This window comes from Malaya genurostris, chromosome 1 (genome assembly GCF_030247185.1).
Source record: "Malaya genurostris strain Urasoe2022 chromosome 1, Malgen_1.1, whole genome shotgun sequence".
NCBI lineage: Eukaryota > Metazoa > Arthropoda > Insecta > Diptera > Culicidae > Malaya > Malaya genurostris.
Window position 1 is genome coordinate 72,092,404 of NC_080570.1, and position 17,620 is coordinate 72,110,023.

At 38.0% G+C, this 17,620-nt stretch overlaps 1 protein-coding gene across 1 annotated transcript in view; it reads left to right on the forward strand.

Annotated features, from left to right (window-relative positions):
• LOC131440433 (high-affinity choline transporter 1) overlaps positions 1-14,976 on the forward strand; it is a 117,951-nt gene extending 102,975 nt beyond the window's left edge. The window contains exon 10 of the mRNA XM_058611708.1: positions 8,251-14,976. Within this exon, the coding sequence (XP_058467691.1) occupies positions 8,251-8,481 (231 nt within the window). The 3' untranslated portion in view covers positions 8,482-14,976. The remainder of the gene's footprint in view (positions 1-8,250) is intronic.
• The last annotated feature ends 2,644 nt before the right edge of the window (positions 14,977-17,620 follow it).

Genomic DNA, 17,620 nt, shown 5'->3' on the forward strand with positions numbered 1-17,620 from the left:
TTCTTTCGTTAAGCCGTCTATAAACCGACGCCAGTAACCGCGTTTCTTGGCTCTAATCAAGTTCTTAGTTTTAACGTCTAACGCCGCGTAATTCCGGTAATTATCAGGTGTTCCATTTTTTCTGAATTTTTTATACGCGGAGGCTCTCTCCGCGTTTAAATTTGTGCACTCTTTGTCCCACCACGGGTTGGGAGGACGGATGTTAGTTTTTGCGCCGGGTACACGTTTCGTCTGAGCTTGAATCGCAGTATCGAGAATCAAGCCAGCCAAAAACGTATACTCTTCCTCCGGAGGAAGTTGTTGAGTTCTTTCAAGTTTCTCAGATATCGAGGTCGCATAGCTATTCCAATCAATATTTCGTGTGAGGTCATACGAAACATTGATTGTCTTCGATGGTTTTGAGCCGCTGGTGATTGATATTACGATCGGTAGATGATCACTACCGTGGGGATCAGGAATTACCTCCCACGTGCAATCCAACCGTAGCGATGTCGAGCAAAGGGATAAATCCAGCGCACTTGGTCTTGCTGGTGGTGCAGGAATCCGTGTCATTTCTCCCGTATTCAAGATTGTCATATTGAAGTTGTCGCAAATATCATGGATCATAGCTGATCTGTTATCGTCGTGAAGACAGCCCCATCCCGTACCGTGTGAGTTAAAGTCTCCTAAAACCAACGTCGGTGCGGGAAGGAGCTCTATGATATTACTGAGCCACCGATGCCCAACCAAGGCTCTAGGGGGAATGTAGATGGAAGCAATACAAAGGTCCTTACCTTTGATTGTAACATGACATGCGACAACTTCAATACCTGGTATCGAGGGGAGGTTAATTCGATAAAAAGAATAGCACTTTTTGATCCCTAAAAGTACTCCTCCATAGGGATCATCTCGATCCAGGCGAATAATGTTAAAATCGTGGAAGTTTAAGGATATTTCAGAAGTTAGCCAAGTTTCGCACAATGCAAATGCGTCACATTTCAGATTATTTACTAGAAATTTAAAAGAATCTATTTTTGGGATGATACTTCTGCAATTCCACTGTAAAACAGTGATTAGATCCGTGACCTCGGTGGATGATTTAGCCATCGAAGGATACAATCGCTGAGAGAAGGGGCCAATTTGCAGTCAACTGCTTCAAATATGTTTTTACTGTTGGCATGAAAGCAATTAAAATGCTTCTAAGAGGGTCTGAAATATTGAAAGTTGTAAAAATCCAGTCCACAACATCAGAGAACTTGATAAGTCCAGCACCTAGTTGGTTCTCTGGTAGATTTTCTGGGACGCTTGGGGATTTTGTAGTCCCGGGAAGTCGTGGGAATTCCATCTCGGAATTGAGTTTTCCGAGACCAGGAGCTTTTTGCTTCGGTGTTGTGTCCCGATTCCCGTTAGCTGTAACTTTTCGAAGCCCTTCGGAAGACACCTTCGAACCCTTACTAGGTAGCTTATGAGAGGATTTATTTATTCTTTTCCTACAGCTATGAGGGACCGCCGAAGATGGACCTTCCAAAGGGTCGTCAGAATCGCTCTCGTCAGTTGACAAGCAGACATATGGGTTCGTTGTCTGTTTAGGAGGGGTGGCACTTTTAAGCATCTCTGCGAAAGAACGCTTGGAGTGCTCCTTTAGGGAACGCTTCATTCGATCACCTCGCAGTTTGTAAGCGGGACAATCAGAGAGGTCATGCGGACCCTCCTTACAGTAGAGACACTTTTCAGCATCCTTACCGCAAGAGCCGTCCGCATGAGCTTCCCCACAGTTAGCACAACGTGGCTTATTGCTGCAATGGGTAGCTGTATGCCCCAGTTTTTTGCAATTAGTACAGTTCATTACTCGGGGTACGAATAGTCGAACAGGCAAACGAACCCGGTCCAAGAGGATGTAGTTGGGCAAAGCAGAACCGGCGAAGGTCACACGATAAGAGTCTGATTGATACAATAACCGGATCGTGGTGGGGTGCCCATCCAGGAGACCTGATCAGGCTGTACCAAACAACGATATTGTCCGTGATGGAATACGGATGCTTTTGCTTCCGATCCGCGGCGAACACTCATTTCATCAAGCTGGAAAGAATTCAGTATCGTTGTTTGCGTATTGCCTTGGGTTGCATGCAATCGACTCATACGATGAGCCTCGAAGTGCTGGCGGGCGTTCTTCCATTGAAAAACCGGTTCTGGGATCTCTCATATCGTTTACTCATTCGATGCGACATTTTGAATCCTCTGGTGATTGAAAATCTCGAAAGGTTAGTTGAGCTCAATTCTCAAACCCGTTTTATGTCCTTGTATTTTGATTACATGGCTCAGAATATTAATCCTTCTTCGTTTGTTTCCAACCGTGCTCATTTCTTGGATACTTCTGATTCTACTGTGTTTTTCGATACTTCCATGAGAGAAGAGATTCGTGGAATTCCGAATCACGTGCGCCCTCAAGTGGCCCCAAATATTTTTTATAATAAATTTAGAACAGTCAACTGTGAAAAGGTGTTTTACACTGACGGATCAAACATCAACGAGTCCACAGGCTTCGGTATCTTCAATCAAAACATCACCGCTTCGTACAAACTCAGTGATCCGGCTTCAGTTTACGTCGCAGAATTAGCTGCTATTCAGTACACCCTCGAGATCATTGAAACCTCGCCCAAAGACCATTACTTCATTGTCACGGACAGTCTAAGCTCAATAGAAGCTCTCCGGGCAATGAAGCCAGGAAAGTACCCCCCTTATTTTCTGGGGAAAATACGGGAACACTTGAGAACTTTATCTGAACGGTCTTATTCAATATCGTTAGTCTGGGTCCCTTCGCATTGTTCCATTCCGGGAAATGAAAAGGCAGACTCATTGGCTAAGGTGGGCGCATTAGAAGGTGATATTTATGAAAGACCAATCTGCTTCAATGAATTTTTCAGTATTTCTCGTCAGAAAACTCTCGAAAGTTGGCAAACTTCATGGACGAATGACGAACTGGGACGATGGCTACACTCCATTATTCCTAAGGTATCAACGAAACCGTGGTTCAAGGGGATGAACGTGAGTCGTGATTTCATTCGCGTTATGTCTCGGCTCATGTCAAATCACTATACATTCAACGCACATCTCCGGCGTATCGGGATCGTGGAGAACGGGCTCTGCACCTGTGGCGACGGTTATCAGGACATCGAGCATGTCGTGTGGTCGTGCGTAGAGTATCGCGACGCCAGGTCGAAGCTACTGGAATCCCTCAGGGCCCGAGGTAGACCGCCTGAAGTTCCGGTTCGGGATGTGTTGGCGAGTCGGGATAGCTCATATATGCTTCTGATATACGAGTTTCTCAAACACATTTATATACAAGTGTAATCTGTTACATCTGGCTTAGAAAGTTCCTCCTATTTATCGACGTTGTTTCAACTGTGGCTAAGAATAATCTTCACCTGCAGGTTCGACACTAACTTCCGCCGATTATCCCGATTCCTCATCTGTCCACCATCTTCATCGGAACTAACAAGATCTTTGTGCTGTCACTAACCTTTTCGCTTCCCCCCTCCCCGTCTCTTCACCATCTCGATGTCAACTAATTAGATCTCTGTCGTTTTAGTCAATTCATTCCCATATCCCCTTTTTACTCCGTTTTCCGCAATATTTACTTCGCTATTTTTTTTTCTCATTTTTTTCTGTAACAACACCATCATCGCCCACGGAAACTTACCAACAGCATGCGGGCCACCCGCCGGGTATTCGTAACCTGGGGGTGTTTCCCGCGGACCCACACGGACCGAAGAATGCGGCCAACATGAACATTCACCAACGCCATATGGAAGACTCTCATGAAATATTCAATTCACCGGCCACTGCCGATCACCAGCTGAAGGCTGGATCTGCCAAAGTCAACCATTGCGACCCAAATATGACATTACTCAATGATACAACCCTAGTTTTAAGTTAGTCGTAAATTAAAATTAGTAAAAGCCCTTGGCATCTTAGAGCTTAAGCAGTGTGCCTTAAACATTATATTCTTGAATAAAAAAAAGAGTCTGATTGGGGATAGGACTTTGTTCCATCCCCGGCGATCGATACTGAATGCAATCGCTTGCAATCCAGTATCTTGACATTCCTAAGTGAGGGGTCTTTAAAACAACCCGCCCCGTACTTAAGAACGTCCTCGCAAGTCAAACTCGAATCGGTGACCACACCGTCGATTTCTACTTCGCGAGCTGGCACGTAGACGCGGTACTCCCGCGTAAAAGGATCATTTTGAACGAGCTCATTAGCCTGTTTTGAACTGGTAAACAGAACCCTGAGCTTGTCTGGACGTATCTTATCAAAACTTTTTATAGTATTGTATCGCGAGGACAGGTCCCGCGATATTTTTAAAATATTTAATTTTTTTTCTTTCGATTTGGTCCGGAAATAAACCGCATAAGGACCGGCCGGTAGTGCGAGCCCATCCGGATAGCTCTTTATGCGAGACTTTTTATAGTCAAGGGAAGTCTCCATTTGATCATCGGGAACGGGGGGGTCAGAATTTAGACTAGACATGTTGCGGAGCTACCTCCGCACAGAATTAAGTGAATCGGGGAGAAATAGAACAGTCGAATGCAGGAAGGAAAAAAAAACTAAATAATGATACTTAACTTAAATCCAACGTGGGCCACCAAGGCCTAGCCCTCGTCGATCGGCGTATCGCCGCTGCGATGGTGTGCAAAAAACCTCCGAGAGGAAAAAGCACACTCTTTTTTAATCCGCACAGTGATATCACGTACACCGCTGGGCCTGTTTTGATCGATCGAACAATCACCGGCTAACGGTACTGTTTCGATCGTCCGCTCACAACAATACACTGCTTCAGTATATAATGTGCATAAAACCTCTCACAGGAAAAAGCACTATTGTCTATTACACAATAGCGATCTAGTTTTGATCGTCCGGTCACTTTATCACACACGGCACTGGTTTTCAACGCTTTCGCAGTAAACACAAAGCACGTCCGTTCACTCGGAAGGTTGAAACGGCAATCCAATTAGTTTCTTTCGTTAATAATTGATTCTATTCTCTTGTGATCCCTCCCCACGAATTTATACATTGTTTACATGTTTTTGTGATGTCCCGGGTTGGCGGTTCAATGCATAGAACGCTGGTCTTACAAGCCAGTTGTCGTATGTTCGAGCCCCGACCTGGAAGGATTCTTGGTGTCAGTAGGATCCATAGTACTAGCCATGCAATGATTCTGTACACTAAGAATCGGTTGCGAAGTCTGTTCAAACAGAAAGGTCAAATTCCACAAAAGGAATATAATGCCAAGACTTTGCTTTGCTTACATGTTTTTGAATAACGTCCTTTAACTGGAAGTCAATTATGATGATTTCAAAGTTACTTGAAAGCTCAATTCTAGGTACAAACAACCTCAAGAATGAAATCTGGACAAATGAAACGATTTTATTTTATGATAATAAAACGTAACGTATAAACTTATTAGTTTTATAATTAGTGAACCTATTCAAATATATAGATTTTATATATTTTCAACGAAGAATGTTGTACCAGTAAATTCAGTTATAGTGTAATTTTATTAATCCTTCTTCAAAAATCGTCGATAATCTGCGGAAAGTGTCGGTAAATAATTTGCCAACTATACCAGGAAGAAAACATGTGAAACAGCTCGCACAAAATATGTAGTTACTTACATTTATTTTCGCTGTTGCATATTAGGAATATACGGAATGCATACGCAACAAATTTCCCCAATTTTGTTAATACATGAATGAACATTGTCATAGTAACAACGCGTGTTAACGCAAATTTTAATAGAATTGAAACTGGCGCTTGACCGAGTTCATCGAGTGTTCCTATTTTAACGATACATGTAAAATTGCAGGTCAGCTTCTCTTGAGTTTATCTTTGCTACTATATGATATTGCATCTAATAATTCTGTATACCTTATGATCAAAAAAGAACCGGAATTTTCATTTTAAAATTCCCGCGCTTGTGCAATCGGTAAACTTTTATTCACTCAACGTTGGCAACACTTTTATACACATTCTGTCAAATTTTGACGCATATCGTACGATTAGTTTTTGTTTGGCGTCTATACAAAGAAGTTGAAAAATTTTCGTGTGGCGATTTTTATAATGGATGAAAATTTAGAAGCGCCATTTGGTCGATTATTGTGCGGTTTCGACGTCATATTCATAGATCCACACCTCATCAACAGTTATGATGCATTCGATGAATGTGGGGTCATTATCTGCGTTGGAAATCATCTCTTTGGCCACATCAACACGACGCTGTTTTTGAATGAAATTCAGCTTTTTTGGCACCAACCGAGAAGCGACGCGTTTCAAACCCAAAACATCAGCTAAAATGTGTTCGGCTGATCCATAAGAGATGCTCAACAACACAGCAATCTCTCTAATCGGTACAGAACGATTTTGCAACACAATTTTCTTCGCCGATTCAATGTTTTCTTCAGTAACAGATGTTGTTGGGCGGCCAGGGATCTCATCATGATCCAAGCTTGTACGACCATTTTTGAAGCGTTTATACCACTCGTATGCCTGTGTTTTTCCAAGACACGATTCACCAAAGGCCTTTTCTAACATTTTCAACGTTTCGGAACACTTAAATCCATTTGCAACACAAAATTTGATGCACGCACGTTGTTCTAAATTTTCATCCATTATAAAAATCGCCATTATAAAAATCATCCATTATAAAAACTTCTTTGTATAGACGCCAAACAAAAACTAATCGTACAATATGCGTCAAAATTTGACAGAATGTGTATAAAAGTGTTGCCAACGTTGAGAGAATAAAAGTTTACCGATTGGACAAGCGCGGGAATTTTAAAATGAAAATTCCGGTTCTTTTTTGATCATAAGGTATGTGAGTCTGTGCAACTCATTTATACTACTAAACCAAGGAGGCCACTTTAAGATAATTTTCAGAATATTAATGAAAAAGAAGTATCTATGATTATCATCATAACAAAACATTGAACTGAATCCATTTGCGAGCCACCGTTTGGCTCGTATGTAAATAATTCGTATGATTCCAGTATGCACACTACCCCATTTTGAGGTGTACAATATTGATCCATCAACAAATCGAGATACAGGCGATTTAAATTTGGTCCGCAAAATCTATGGCCTGCTAGTTACCGAAGAATCAAAATCAAAAGCTAATTGGTATTCAATATACTCAAGTGAACACACAGCACACTATATACTCATCAACGCACAACACACATATAAAAGCGGCTATCCAGCGAGCGAATTGATTTATTTTTTCCTATTTGTCTCGCTCACAGCCAATGGGAATGGGAAAATTTGTGCGATAGTTCGTACTTCAAATCGGACGAGAGGGTGACATTATTTTGGTAGACTATGATTGGCTCGTGATAACATAGGTTAGTTAAAACCGATTTTTCAATGATATGCTATTGCAATACTTAAACGACGTTACTTCATAAGTTTAAGTTCAATGTTTCCAAATCGATTGTTCGTTAAATTATATAAATGTAAATGCAATCCATTTACATCGATAGTTTGTGAAATGTTTCGACGATAGATTTGGTCAGTTGTTGCGTCAATAATTATCTGTATTAAATTCACATACAAGTTGGTGCAACAATTTATAAATTCGTCTGTTTTAAAGTCGGTAGAAGAACCCGACAAAACCCAGTTTAGTCTGAGGGATAATCGGAAAGATTTTTTATATTCAGTAGAAATGTATGCATAGCGTTAGCGACATCGAGCAGTCAAACCGATAAACATCAACGGATACGGCTTGTTCGCGACAAATTTCGTTTATATCATTCCAGAACATCTTTTGCGTAGTGACAAGATGCCACATCAGGCCAGAATAGCAAAGGAGCGTCAATTTTGTTTTATCTGTCTATATACAGGAAACAACGAATTTCATCCTAAAAATGATTTGTAAATCGATTGGACTTTTATTCTTTTAGCGAAAACCATATTTTCGCGTTGTAAACATCTACGCAGGTAGCTACTTCGCAAAAAGGACTGACAATCGTTGATATTTTTCTACATTTCGCTGGTGAAATCCGTTATAATTACTGCAATTGTTAAAAATACAGTAAGACTAGACTTGATTTGTCACGCATATTAAAAAATGTCAAGCATCCATATGGAATCCAAGCCTTACAACCTGCGTAAATTTTCAAAATGATACATGATATTAAAAAGAGTTTCATGAATCCCAATTGTACGGTGCAATTGATGTCAACATTTGTAATGTAATCGCAATGTTTTTTTTTGCAGATGTCGGTGATGGCTGGCGGCATGACTCGCATGTATGGAGCTGCCACGATGGTGGGTAATACCGAACGGAATGGCCGTATAAATCCGGCACTGGAGGCGGACGACGATTTACCGGTGGTTGAGGCTCAGCGTCAGATGCAGCAACAGTCGACAGTAGGAGGCGGTGGTGGACTCATGCAGGGTAGTGGCAGTGTGGTCCCTGGACAATCGCAGGGACATACGGCATTTTGAAATCGAATGGTACAGTAAATCCACTCTCGGCTTCTTTAGCACAGTATTGAGTGGATTACCGGTTGTATAGCTAGTCAGATGATCATACCTAGAGATTGCAGTTTGGATTGAACATTGGAATCTGTGTTTGGTTTTCCACGATGATTTCTGTTAGTATTAAAACAGGAAGGTATTCTACCGGGTAATATGGGATACGAATTACAAAACAGCAACTAATACATATCAAAAACTATAACTAGTATTCAAAGTTTTGACAAAACAAAACATATCATGTTAGACCTCAAACGGTAAAACAATGCAAAGTAAGAGCCACTAGAGGAAATTCCAAGCATATCATACTTTATAACGAAACAAAAACAGTGAAATTCAAGTGTTATCTTAATGAGTGTGAGTTTAAAGAGTTTTATCGAAGAGTAGCGCCGAAAACATGAAACGCAGCAATTTTAAAGGTAATAGTTTTTACGTTTCAGATTATTGTTCCACTGTATTGTGTGAAAGAATGGGCAATCGTATCGAATATTGGAGATGGGAAGACCCACATTTTAAGTTAAGCAATCGTTAGTGAAATGTTTGCAGTATCTGTGTTACTTTTTCATATACAAAACAGAAACAGACAACAGTTGTACAAGTTTATTGTTTATCAGAGGAGCTGTAGAAATTTATTTTATCAGGAATATTCCCAGAAAATGTTTATCAAGCACATATATTCAAATTATAGTTGCTATTTGACATATTTTGGGAAGTGTAGACGTTTGAACGAAAAGCTGTGTATCAAAGTTCAACACGCAATGTGTTTTTAAACAGGAAAAGGTGCTAGAAAACTAGAATATAGCATAGAAAAGTGTATAAAAGCAGCAACAGTGCTACAAACTAAGAGAGAAATACGCGGGGTACGCTGTTATGTTTCAGGTTTATACTCTATATCGTTTTAGTACTATTCTAATCTTGGTATTCTTAATGGCTGTATGTTGGATCTTTAATGCAAATGGATTGCAATTATATGTATCGCTTGTATGATGAATAAATACTAATAGAACTGATTATGTAATAAAACAAACTAACAAGAATTAGAATTTAGTTACATCTAGGGAAAGAGTAACAAAATATAGATGTGAAAAATCAGACATTTAGAAATAACCGAGAAACCAAGGCAATTACAAACTATATATGGAATAGAAAGAAAAACTGACACTAAGTAAAACCTAATACATATCAAACAATGGTGCCCTTCAAAAAAGAATAACCTAAATTATGAGCTACTAAGGCAATTTTATGCGTGGTATGTTATTTTCTGCGAACTAGATAAGTTGGTAACAAGAGAACAACGGAGAAAAAAAATGCATATTTGTCAATGTATGCCACGTAACTGGCAATAGATGCCCATTGTTATGGTATAAGAACAAGCAACAGCTGTTAGGCATGCAGTTACACATTTCCGTTGCACTCTTACGATGAGCTTTTCCACTGTGACCGAATCAGCATGACAATGAGCTTGTTTGCAGTTCCTATTAGTACCGGTTGTATTTCATCTTCCTCTCATTTTTTCACATTTTCACGCTCTAATCACTGATTTCTTTGTTCTGGGTTAAACCTTAATTTGGATAATTTTTAATTTACGTTTGGTGTCATCAAACCGGCTTGAAAGTGAACATTCTGAAGGAATCTCATGACTGAGAAAAAAAGGTTTTAGCGAGTATTTCAAATCATGCTTATTTTGTTAGAAAGGATTTTTTCCATTTTTTTAAATAATTTAATAATAAAAATAAAATTTATAACAAATCATCTATTTCTTTCAACATTGTCTTATTTGCACTTTTTAGTTTGTATTGCTTAATCGAGAGATGAACCATAGTTAAAATCTCTGTTATCAAAATAAATGCTGCTAATGCGAAAATTCATCGGTATACTGAAGATGTCATTAAAGAGTAGGGAAACATTTAAATCAGATTACATCAGAATAGATATTCAGATCCCTGCAATAATCGAGATCAAACTGAACTTTTGTAGTAACTTTTAATTTGGAATTTAATTTAATTTGGAATTTGTCCTCAATAAGTTTTTGTTGGCACGGTAGCAATGAACTTAAAAGAGACAGCTGTTTGACATGTGTGTGAAAAAGCTAGTAAAATTAGCTATATATTAGTAGTTGGAATTAGTCTTGCGACGAAATTTCTAAGGAAGCTATCCGTTGATTCAATCCTGTGAATAAATTCGACTTCTGCCTATTATTCGAAAACCGTTCTCGGATTGGAATTGGATTTGTGTTTCCTATGCTAATATTTGTAAACAAATTTTCGTAAGTTGCTCCAGGAACTCCTGCGCATCAATTTTCTGGTTGATGGTCCCGATCGTGACGTAAATGTCGATCTCCAAGACACAGAAACAGATGGTCTGTGACACGAAATTACCAACTACCAAACCAGGAATCTAGTTTTTTCATAGGCATCTTCAATATGAGAAACATTTGTCATAACTCATGAAGCATAGTTATCAGCTGGAGTACACATTCATGAACTAATGAACAAACGAAGCAGCTCTTTTTGATTGGGCTGCGCTGTGAATTACATACAAATTGAGGTTTTTATGCCCGAAGAAAAATGAACGGCGGCCCCACTGAAAAATGGGTGGCCAACATGTTTCCTGATGAAAACAAAACCATATGTAACACATGGATCAATAAGTCCCGAGACTAACAATGGAAACAACATTTTTTTGCAAATTTTTTTTATTCATTAACATAATCACCTTTTAGGGTGATACAATGGTTCCAACGTTTTTCCAATTTTTCAATACCATGTTTAAAAAAAATATCTTTTGCTTCAAAATAAGCTTCAGTTTCAGCGATGACCTCCTCATTTGAGCCAAATCTTTTTCCCTGGAGCATTTTTTTAAGATCAGCAAAGAGCCAGTAGTCACTGGGGGCTAAATCTGGCGAGTATGGGGATCAAAGCCCAATTCGTTCAATTTCGCCATTGTTTTCATCGACTTGTGGCAGGGTGCAATTTGTTCCATCGAAAGCAATCGCGGCACCCACTTGGAAAAAACCTTTTTCATGCTCAATTTTGAAGGATAGTAAATACACTTCTATATGGTATCTGCACAGATAACAGATATACAGGCTCGAACAAAATTTTTCAAAATCCTGTGTAAATTTCAAATTTGCTATACGTTGGAAACAATATTGCCACCTACTCGACTGTTCGCCGCGATCTTTCAAAACGTTCCACTACGTTCCGGTACGAAAACAAAATCCTCCTGCCTGTTATAGAAATATTCCAACTACAACCATTTTAACACTTATCACACGATATCCTTAAATGTTAAAGACAATTGTATTTCCATGTCGCATAAATCACACGAGAACTCGATCGAAATAAAACAAAAATAAACTTGTCATTTTATCCAACAGCAAAATAAAAGTTTAGCGTGAAGTGAATGTTGCACCCAAAATTGTTGCTCAGTGAAAGCGGCACCCAAATCGTGGTGGCACCTCGTGTCGATCGTGGTGACATCTGAAAGTGTTCGCCACGCTGATTGAGCAAATTTTACACATAGTTCATATGTGAGCCTGTATATCTGTTATCTGTGGTATCTGTGTCATCTCAGCAATATCACGGAGCTTTACTTTATGATCTTTCATCATAATTTTTGTCACTTCACTCACATTTTCCGGTGTAACGGCTTCCACAGGTCTACCCGAGCGTTCCGCGTCATTTGTGTCGGTACGACCACGTTTAAACTCGGCGAGCCATCGACTAATCGTTGCTTTTGATGGACAAGAGTCCGGATAACATTTTTCAATCCATTGTTTCGCTTGCACGGTGGTTTTACCCATTAAAAAACAATGTTTTATCAAAACACGAAACTCGTTTTTTTCATTTTTTAAACAAACTACAAAACGACTTTACTCCAACCTCGATAACTCAGCTGTTTCTGGTCGGATCGACTTGAAATTTTGACCCGTTTCAAGCAAAGGTTAGTACTCTAGAAAGACGTGGTTACTGGTTTACTACGAGCGCCATCTCTGCTTTAGTCTCGGGGCTTATTGATCCATGTGTTAAAAGCGGTTCACACGCAGCATCAAGCGACTATCACCTGCATGGAACGATTACGGTACAACAACATTAATTTAAGCAATTCATAGAAAAAGACACTACGTGAAGTTCACGGAACATTTTACCGTCGGATACGTGAGCATTATTCGGCTAAACAAATCAATAAATTAATCTGGACGTCGATCGAAGTCTGAATCGTGTTTAATGCATGCGTTTCCTGATGAAAACAAACCAATCTCATTTGCATTTGTGGTTGTAAGTGAGCTGTCAGAGAGCCTAATGTGTGTGAATAGCACAGAGCGTGAAACTCTTTTAATCTGTACAAACATGTTCAAAATCGAAGCAGAAGAAAAAAATAATAATGAGAAGAATCACTCAATTCTCACAGATTTCCGAACCACACAATTTTCGGTGAAATTCATTCGAAATCGGTTGTTGCTGGTTCGCATTGATTTGCATTCCGAATCAAATCCGAACGAGCGACAAATTTACTAAAAATTGAATTTATAAAACTAGTTGAAGACCAGTTTTTCTTTAAAAAATTTAAAAAGAATCTATTGAAATTGGTTAAAAACTTACAAAAATGCTAACCTTGGTTTGCATCGATTTTTCTTCTAGTTAGAGAGTAATAAAACGGCGTAAGTTTCCGTACTTTTACTCTAACATATACGTGATGAGAGCGGAAATTTAATGATCTTCATAATGTCACTGTTAATCGGGTTGATCGGCCAATCAAAAACAAGCAGTCTAAAGAGAATTCCTTGCATAATTCGTCTGAAGAATGTGTTAGGCTCGGTGTTCAATACGTCAAGACACCATTTTCGACGATTGAAAGTCGCATCAGAAGTATTAAAATTCTTTTTTTTATAACCTACACACTTCGAAAAAACACAGTGATTTTACATCTTATTAGACGCACATAAATGGAGCATCTGAATTCACGCAAATTAACGTGGAAGAACATTTAATATTGTGTCTAAAATTCCACGACATGAAATTCATCAAAAAAACAATACTGATAGCGACCCTCGCAACTTGAACCGAGAATCATTGGATCGCAAAGTACGTCTTTTAAATGACTGAACCACAGTAGCACACATCTGTTTAGCTGGTAAAAGGTGCATTTTAATTCATCCAGTCGCACCTGCTGGTAGAATGCAAGTTACAGTCGAAACCAGTAAAATTCAAGCTAATCTAACATTATGTCATTACAAAAGAAATTTTCCGTCATTTGACAAATTAGTTTAATAGAAAAAATGTTGGTCGTCATGGCTAACTTTCGAATCTGCGAGTATAAAATGTATACAAAGCAAAATCATGTCTGTATTTCTGCGATGATTGGACTGATCAACATTTAGAAGTACAAATGTTCTATCGTTGCAGTTCACGTATTAGTGTAAAACATTTGGAATTCAATTGTGTCATTATAGCTAAATATTCATTGATTTTGAAATGTGCTTTTTTTATTTTGCTCACAGTAAGATCTTTTGCGATATCAAAATGACAAATTGGTATAACGAAGAAGACTGCTATGAAGGCACATGGAAAGCTTAATACGTTTGAATGAACATCTAATCTATGTAATAGTTCATACGCAGAAAAATCTATGCTGAAAAGACGAATAGAGTAAATTTAATGATCTCACTAAATCATATCATCCGCTGTTATTCAAGTGTTACCGTATTACACTATTATACATATGTAAGAAAAGAGTCAAACACAATTATAAATATATACAAAGAGAGACAAGCTAAAAACCAAAAATTTATTAGAAAGTAGTATATATAAAGAACCGTGTATATTGACAAAAAGCATAACTGTAAGTAAAATCCGGAAAGGAATAAAAACTAATTAAATACAATGTTGTAACTATGCGAAAAAAAATCTATATACACAGAGCAGAACATATGAATATTCGGTATTAACGAGTCTGTATTCTCGATAATCGACGAAGAGTGCAAACCCGGTATACAATGCGGTAGCTGTTTAACGGTCAAACCTGCTTTTCACTCACCTATGCGGCTAGTTAGGTCGGCTTGTTCTGTTCCCGGCGAGGTTTCTCACTAAAACTAAGCTCTGCACTGTACCATATGTATGTATTGTATTGAAGAAAATGTCTAGGTGGAAACCTTGCTGATTGGACTGGTCGATATGGAAAGTACCTAATCTCGACGGAATGCATAAACTGGTTCTAACACATATCAAAGTAGTGTACAACAAATGGTTGATGAGTTGGAGTGCTATGTAAAATCGTATTATTATAAAGTAAATATATACATATATATGTAGACTAAATAAACCAAATGAAAACCCACAATGATGAATATTCAAATTGAACAGAAACATATCAGCTATATTAGGACTTTAAACGATAGAGAAATAAATTGTTGTTAAAATATTTAATGAAACAAACAAGTATATAATAAATATACCAAAGCAACACGTGTTTTATTTGCTCTATATTTCGAAGCCTTGCGTTCAAAGCAGACACTAATAATATTTATATTCTGTTTCAGAAGAGTCTCTCTTATGCGACACGATTTTACCACAGAAGTGGTAAATGAAACTCTCAGCGGTTTTTGAAATGATGACCAAATCGATAGGTTTTATTAGCTACTATTGAATTTCATCTGGACTCGATTTTTGGTTGCAGAGTTACAGGGTGTTGAGTTTTATAAATTCAAAATTGGCTGGTTAATTTAAATTCAGTTAACGTTATCTTCACTTTTATATGGGGTATTACTAAAACGTTTTCTCTAGTTTTATCAGTTTCATCATACACAGGAGAAATTTTAAAATGTTATGGGACTGGAATTTTACATATATTTTACATTTTTTTACATTTTTCTTCACACGGATTACATTTAAACACACGGAAATATGTTAAATCAGTTGTAAAAATATTCCAATTTGGAAGGCGGGTATAGAGTGATGCCCTTCATTTACATTTATTGTTTTCAATACAGAGTATAGAGTCCCTTTTTTTCTATATCTCCCCGAAACGTTGATACGAATCTTTGCTACAAGCATGGGATAGTCGTTGTTATTACCAAGGAAATCAAAAACGGAGAGTCATATTCGTATGATTTGCTGGATAGGTAAGTTGGTCAGACGTTGTGATATGAGACCCAGATTGCAACTCCGTACTTACTACAATAATGCGTACTAAGAGTCATGTAAACAGCTGTGTTGTGTTTGATCAGTCGCAGCGCGGTATAATCTTATGCTATAACTGTTCGAAACGCAATGTAACTTACGGTTGAGAATGATGTCTAAATGTATTACATGTGAAACTCGCTTAATTCACTGGATTCATGGTCATCATAACACATGGATCAATAAGTCCCGAGACTAAAGCAGAGATGGCGCTCGTAGTAAACCAGTAACCACGTTTTTCTAGAGTACTAACCTTTGCTTGAAACGGGTCAAAATTTTAAGTCGATCCGATCAGTCTTTATTAAGACTACCACAAAATCAGTCTTTATCAAGACTTTTCCAAACTAGGAGTCTAATTGAAGACTAGTTTAGCCTAGTTAATTTAATTTAAAATTTCATTCATTTCAAAAATGCCTGCGTCCAACCGGAAAGGCAACAAGCCTAAGGCTAAAAATAATTCAATGCGGAATAAATCACAATCCGTTATTCAACATTTTTCTAATAACATTCACGATCTTATAGAATCTGAATGTAAAATTAAAAGACAACGGACGGATTTCCCTTCCGTTGATTCTATGCCGTCTAACAATATTTACGAGATTCTTCCTGAATCCGATTGTAGCGACATAGAAGAAAATTCTTCAAAAATTCCCAAAATGGACGCTTGTCGTTCTGGGAAGAAACCACAATCTATGCCACCAGTGACGGTGATGATTTCCGATTTCAAAGCATTTCGTACTGAGCTTTCTACTTTTCTCCCGGAAGTAAAAGTCTCATTTCAAATCGGACGAAGAGGAGAATGTCGAGTCTTGGTCGAAGGATTGGAAGATTACGAACGTCTCATTCGATATTTGTCCGAGAAACTTCATAAATTTTATTCATATGATATAAAATCAGACAGACCCTTCAGGGCTGTCTTGAAAGGCTTATCAAATGATCAAAGTACTGATGAAATTAAAAATGAACTAAAAGAATTGCTTGGTTTTGTCCCTTTCCAAGTAATACTTATGAAAAAAGAGCGAATGGTACTTCTAAACCACGCTCTGGAGTTTCCCATGAACTTTACCTAATACACTTCAATAGAAGTGATGTAAACAATTTGAAAACTTTAGAAAAAGTACGTTTCATTTCCCACATTAAAATTCATTGGGAACATTATAAACGGCATAATAGTATTGCAAACTTAACGCAATGTCGTCGTTGCCAAGGCTTCGGCCATGGAACCAAAAATTGTCATATAGATATACGGTGTTTGAATTGTGGTAAATCGCATTCGAAAAACGTTTGTCCAATGAATGAAGCCACTGATAAATTTTCATGTTCAAATTGCGATGGAAATCATAAATCCAATTATTTGAAATGTCCTGTCAGGGAAAAAAATTTAAACGCTCGTTCGCTTAGACAACAAGTCAAATCAACGACTTTAAATTTCTAAGGCACTTATTTCTTCGAATTTAAAACAAATAACAGGTACGCCTTCCGATTCGTCTCCTAACGAAAACAATTTATTGTCAGGTAGATCGACCTCGTCATCATCTTCTTCTAATGTCAGTTGTGCTAGTATAACAGGTAGAAATCTACCACTTAATTCTTCTAATGTAAATAATCAAAACACAGAAACGCCTTGCAGTTCATCTTCTAACGAAAACAATTTATTAATAGGTAGATCGGCCATATCATCTTCTTCTCATGGCAGTCTACCTACAAATATTCCTTCAATGCCATTCGATTCTTTAAATGAAACTGATTTAGGCGATATAACTGATAATGAAATGATCTACCTACAAAATCAACTTTTTCAAATGATCATCCGAATGAATTCGACTTCATCACTTTTTGAAGCATTTCAAATCGGATGGCAATTTGCAAATAAAATTATAATGAATTTAAAATTTAACAGTTATGTTAAATAATTATTTGAATATTTT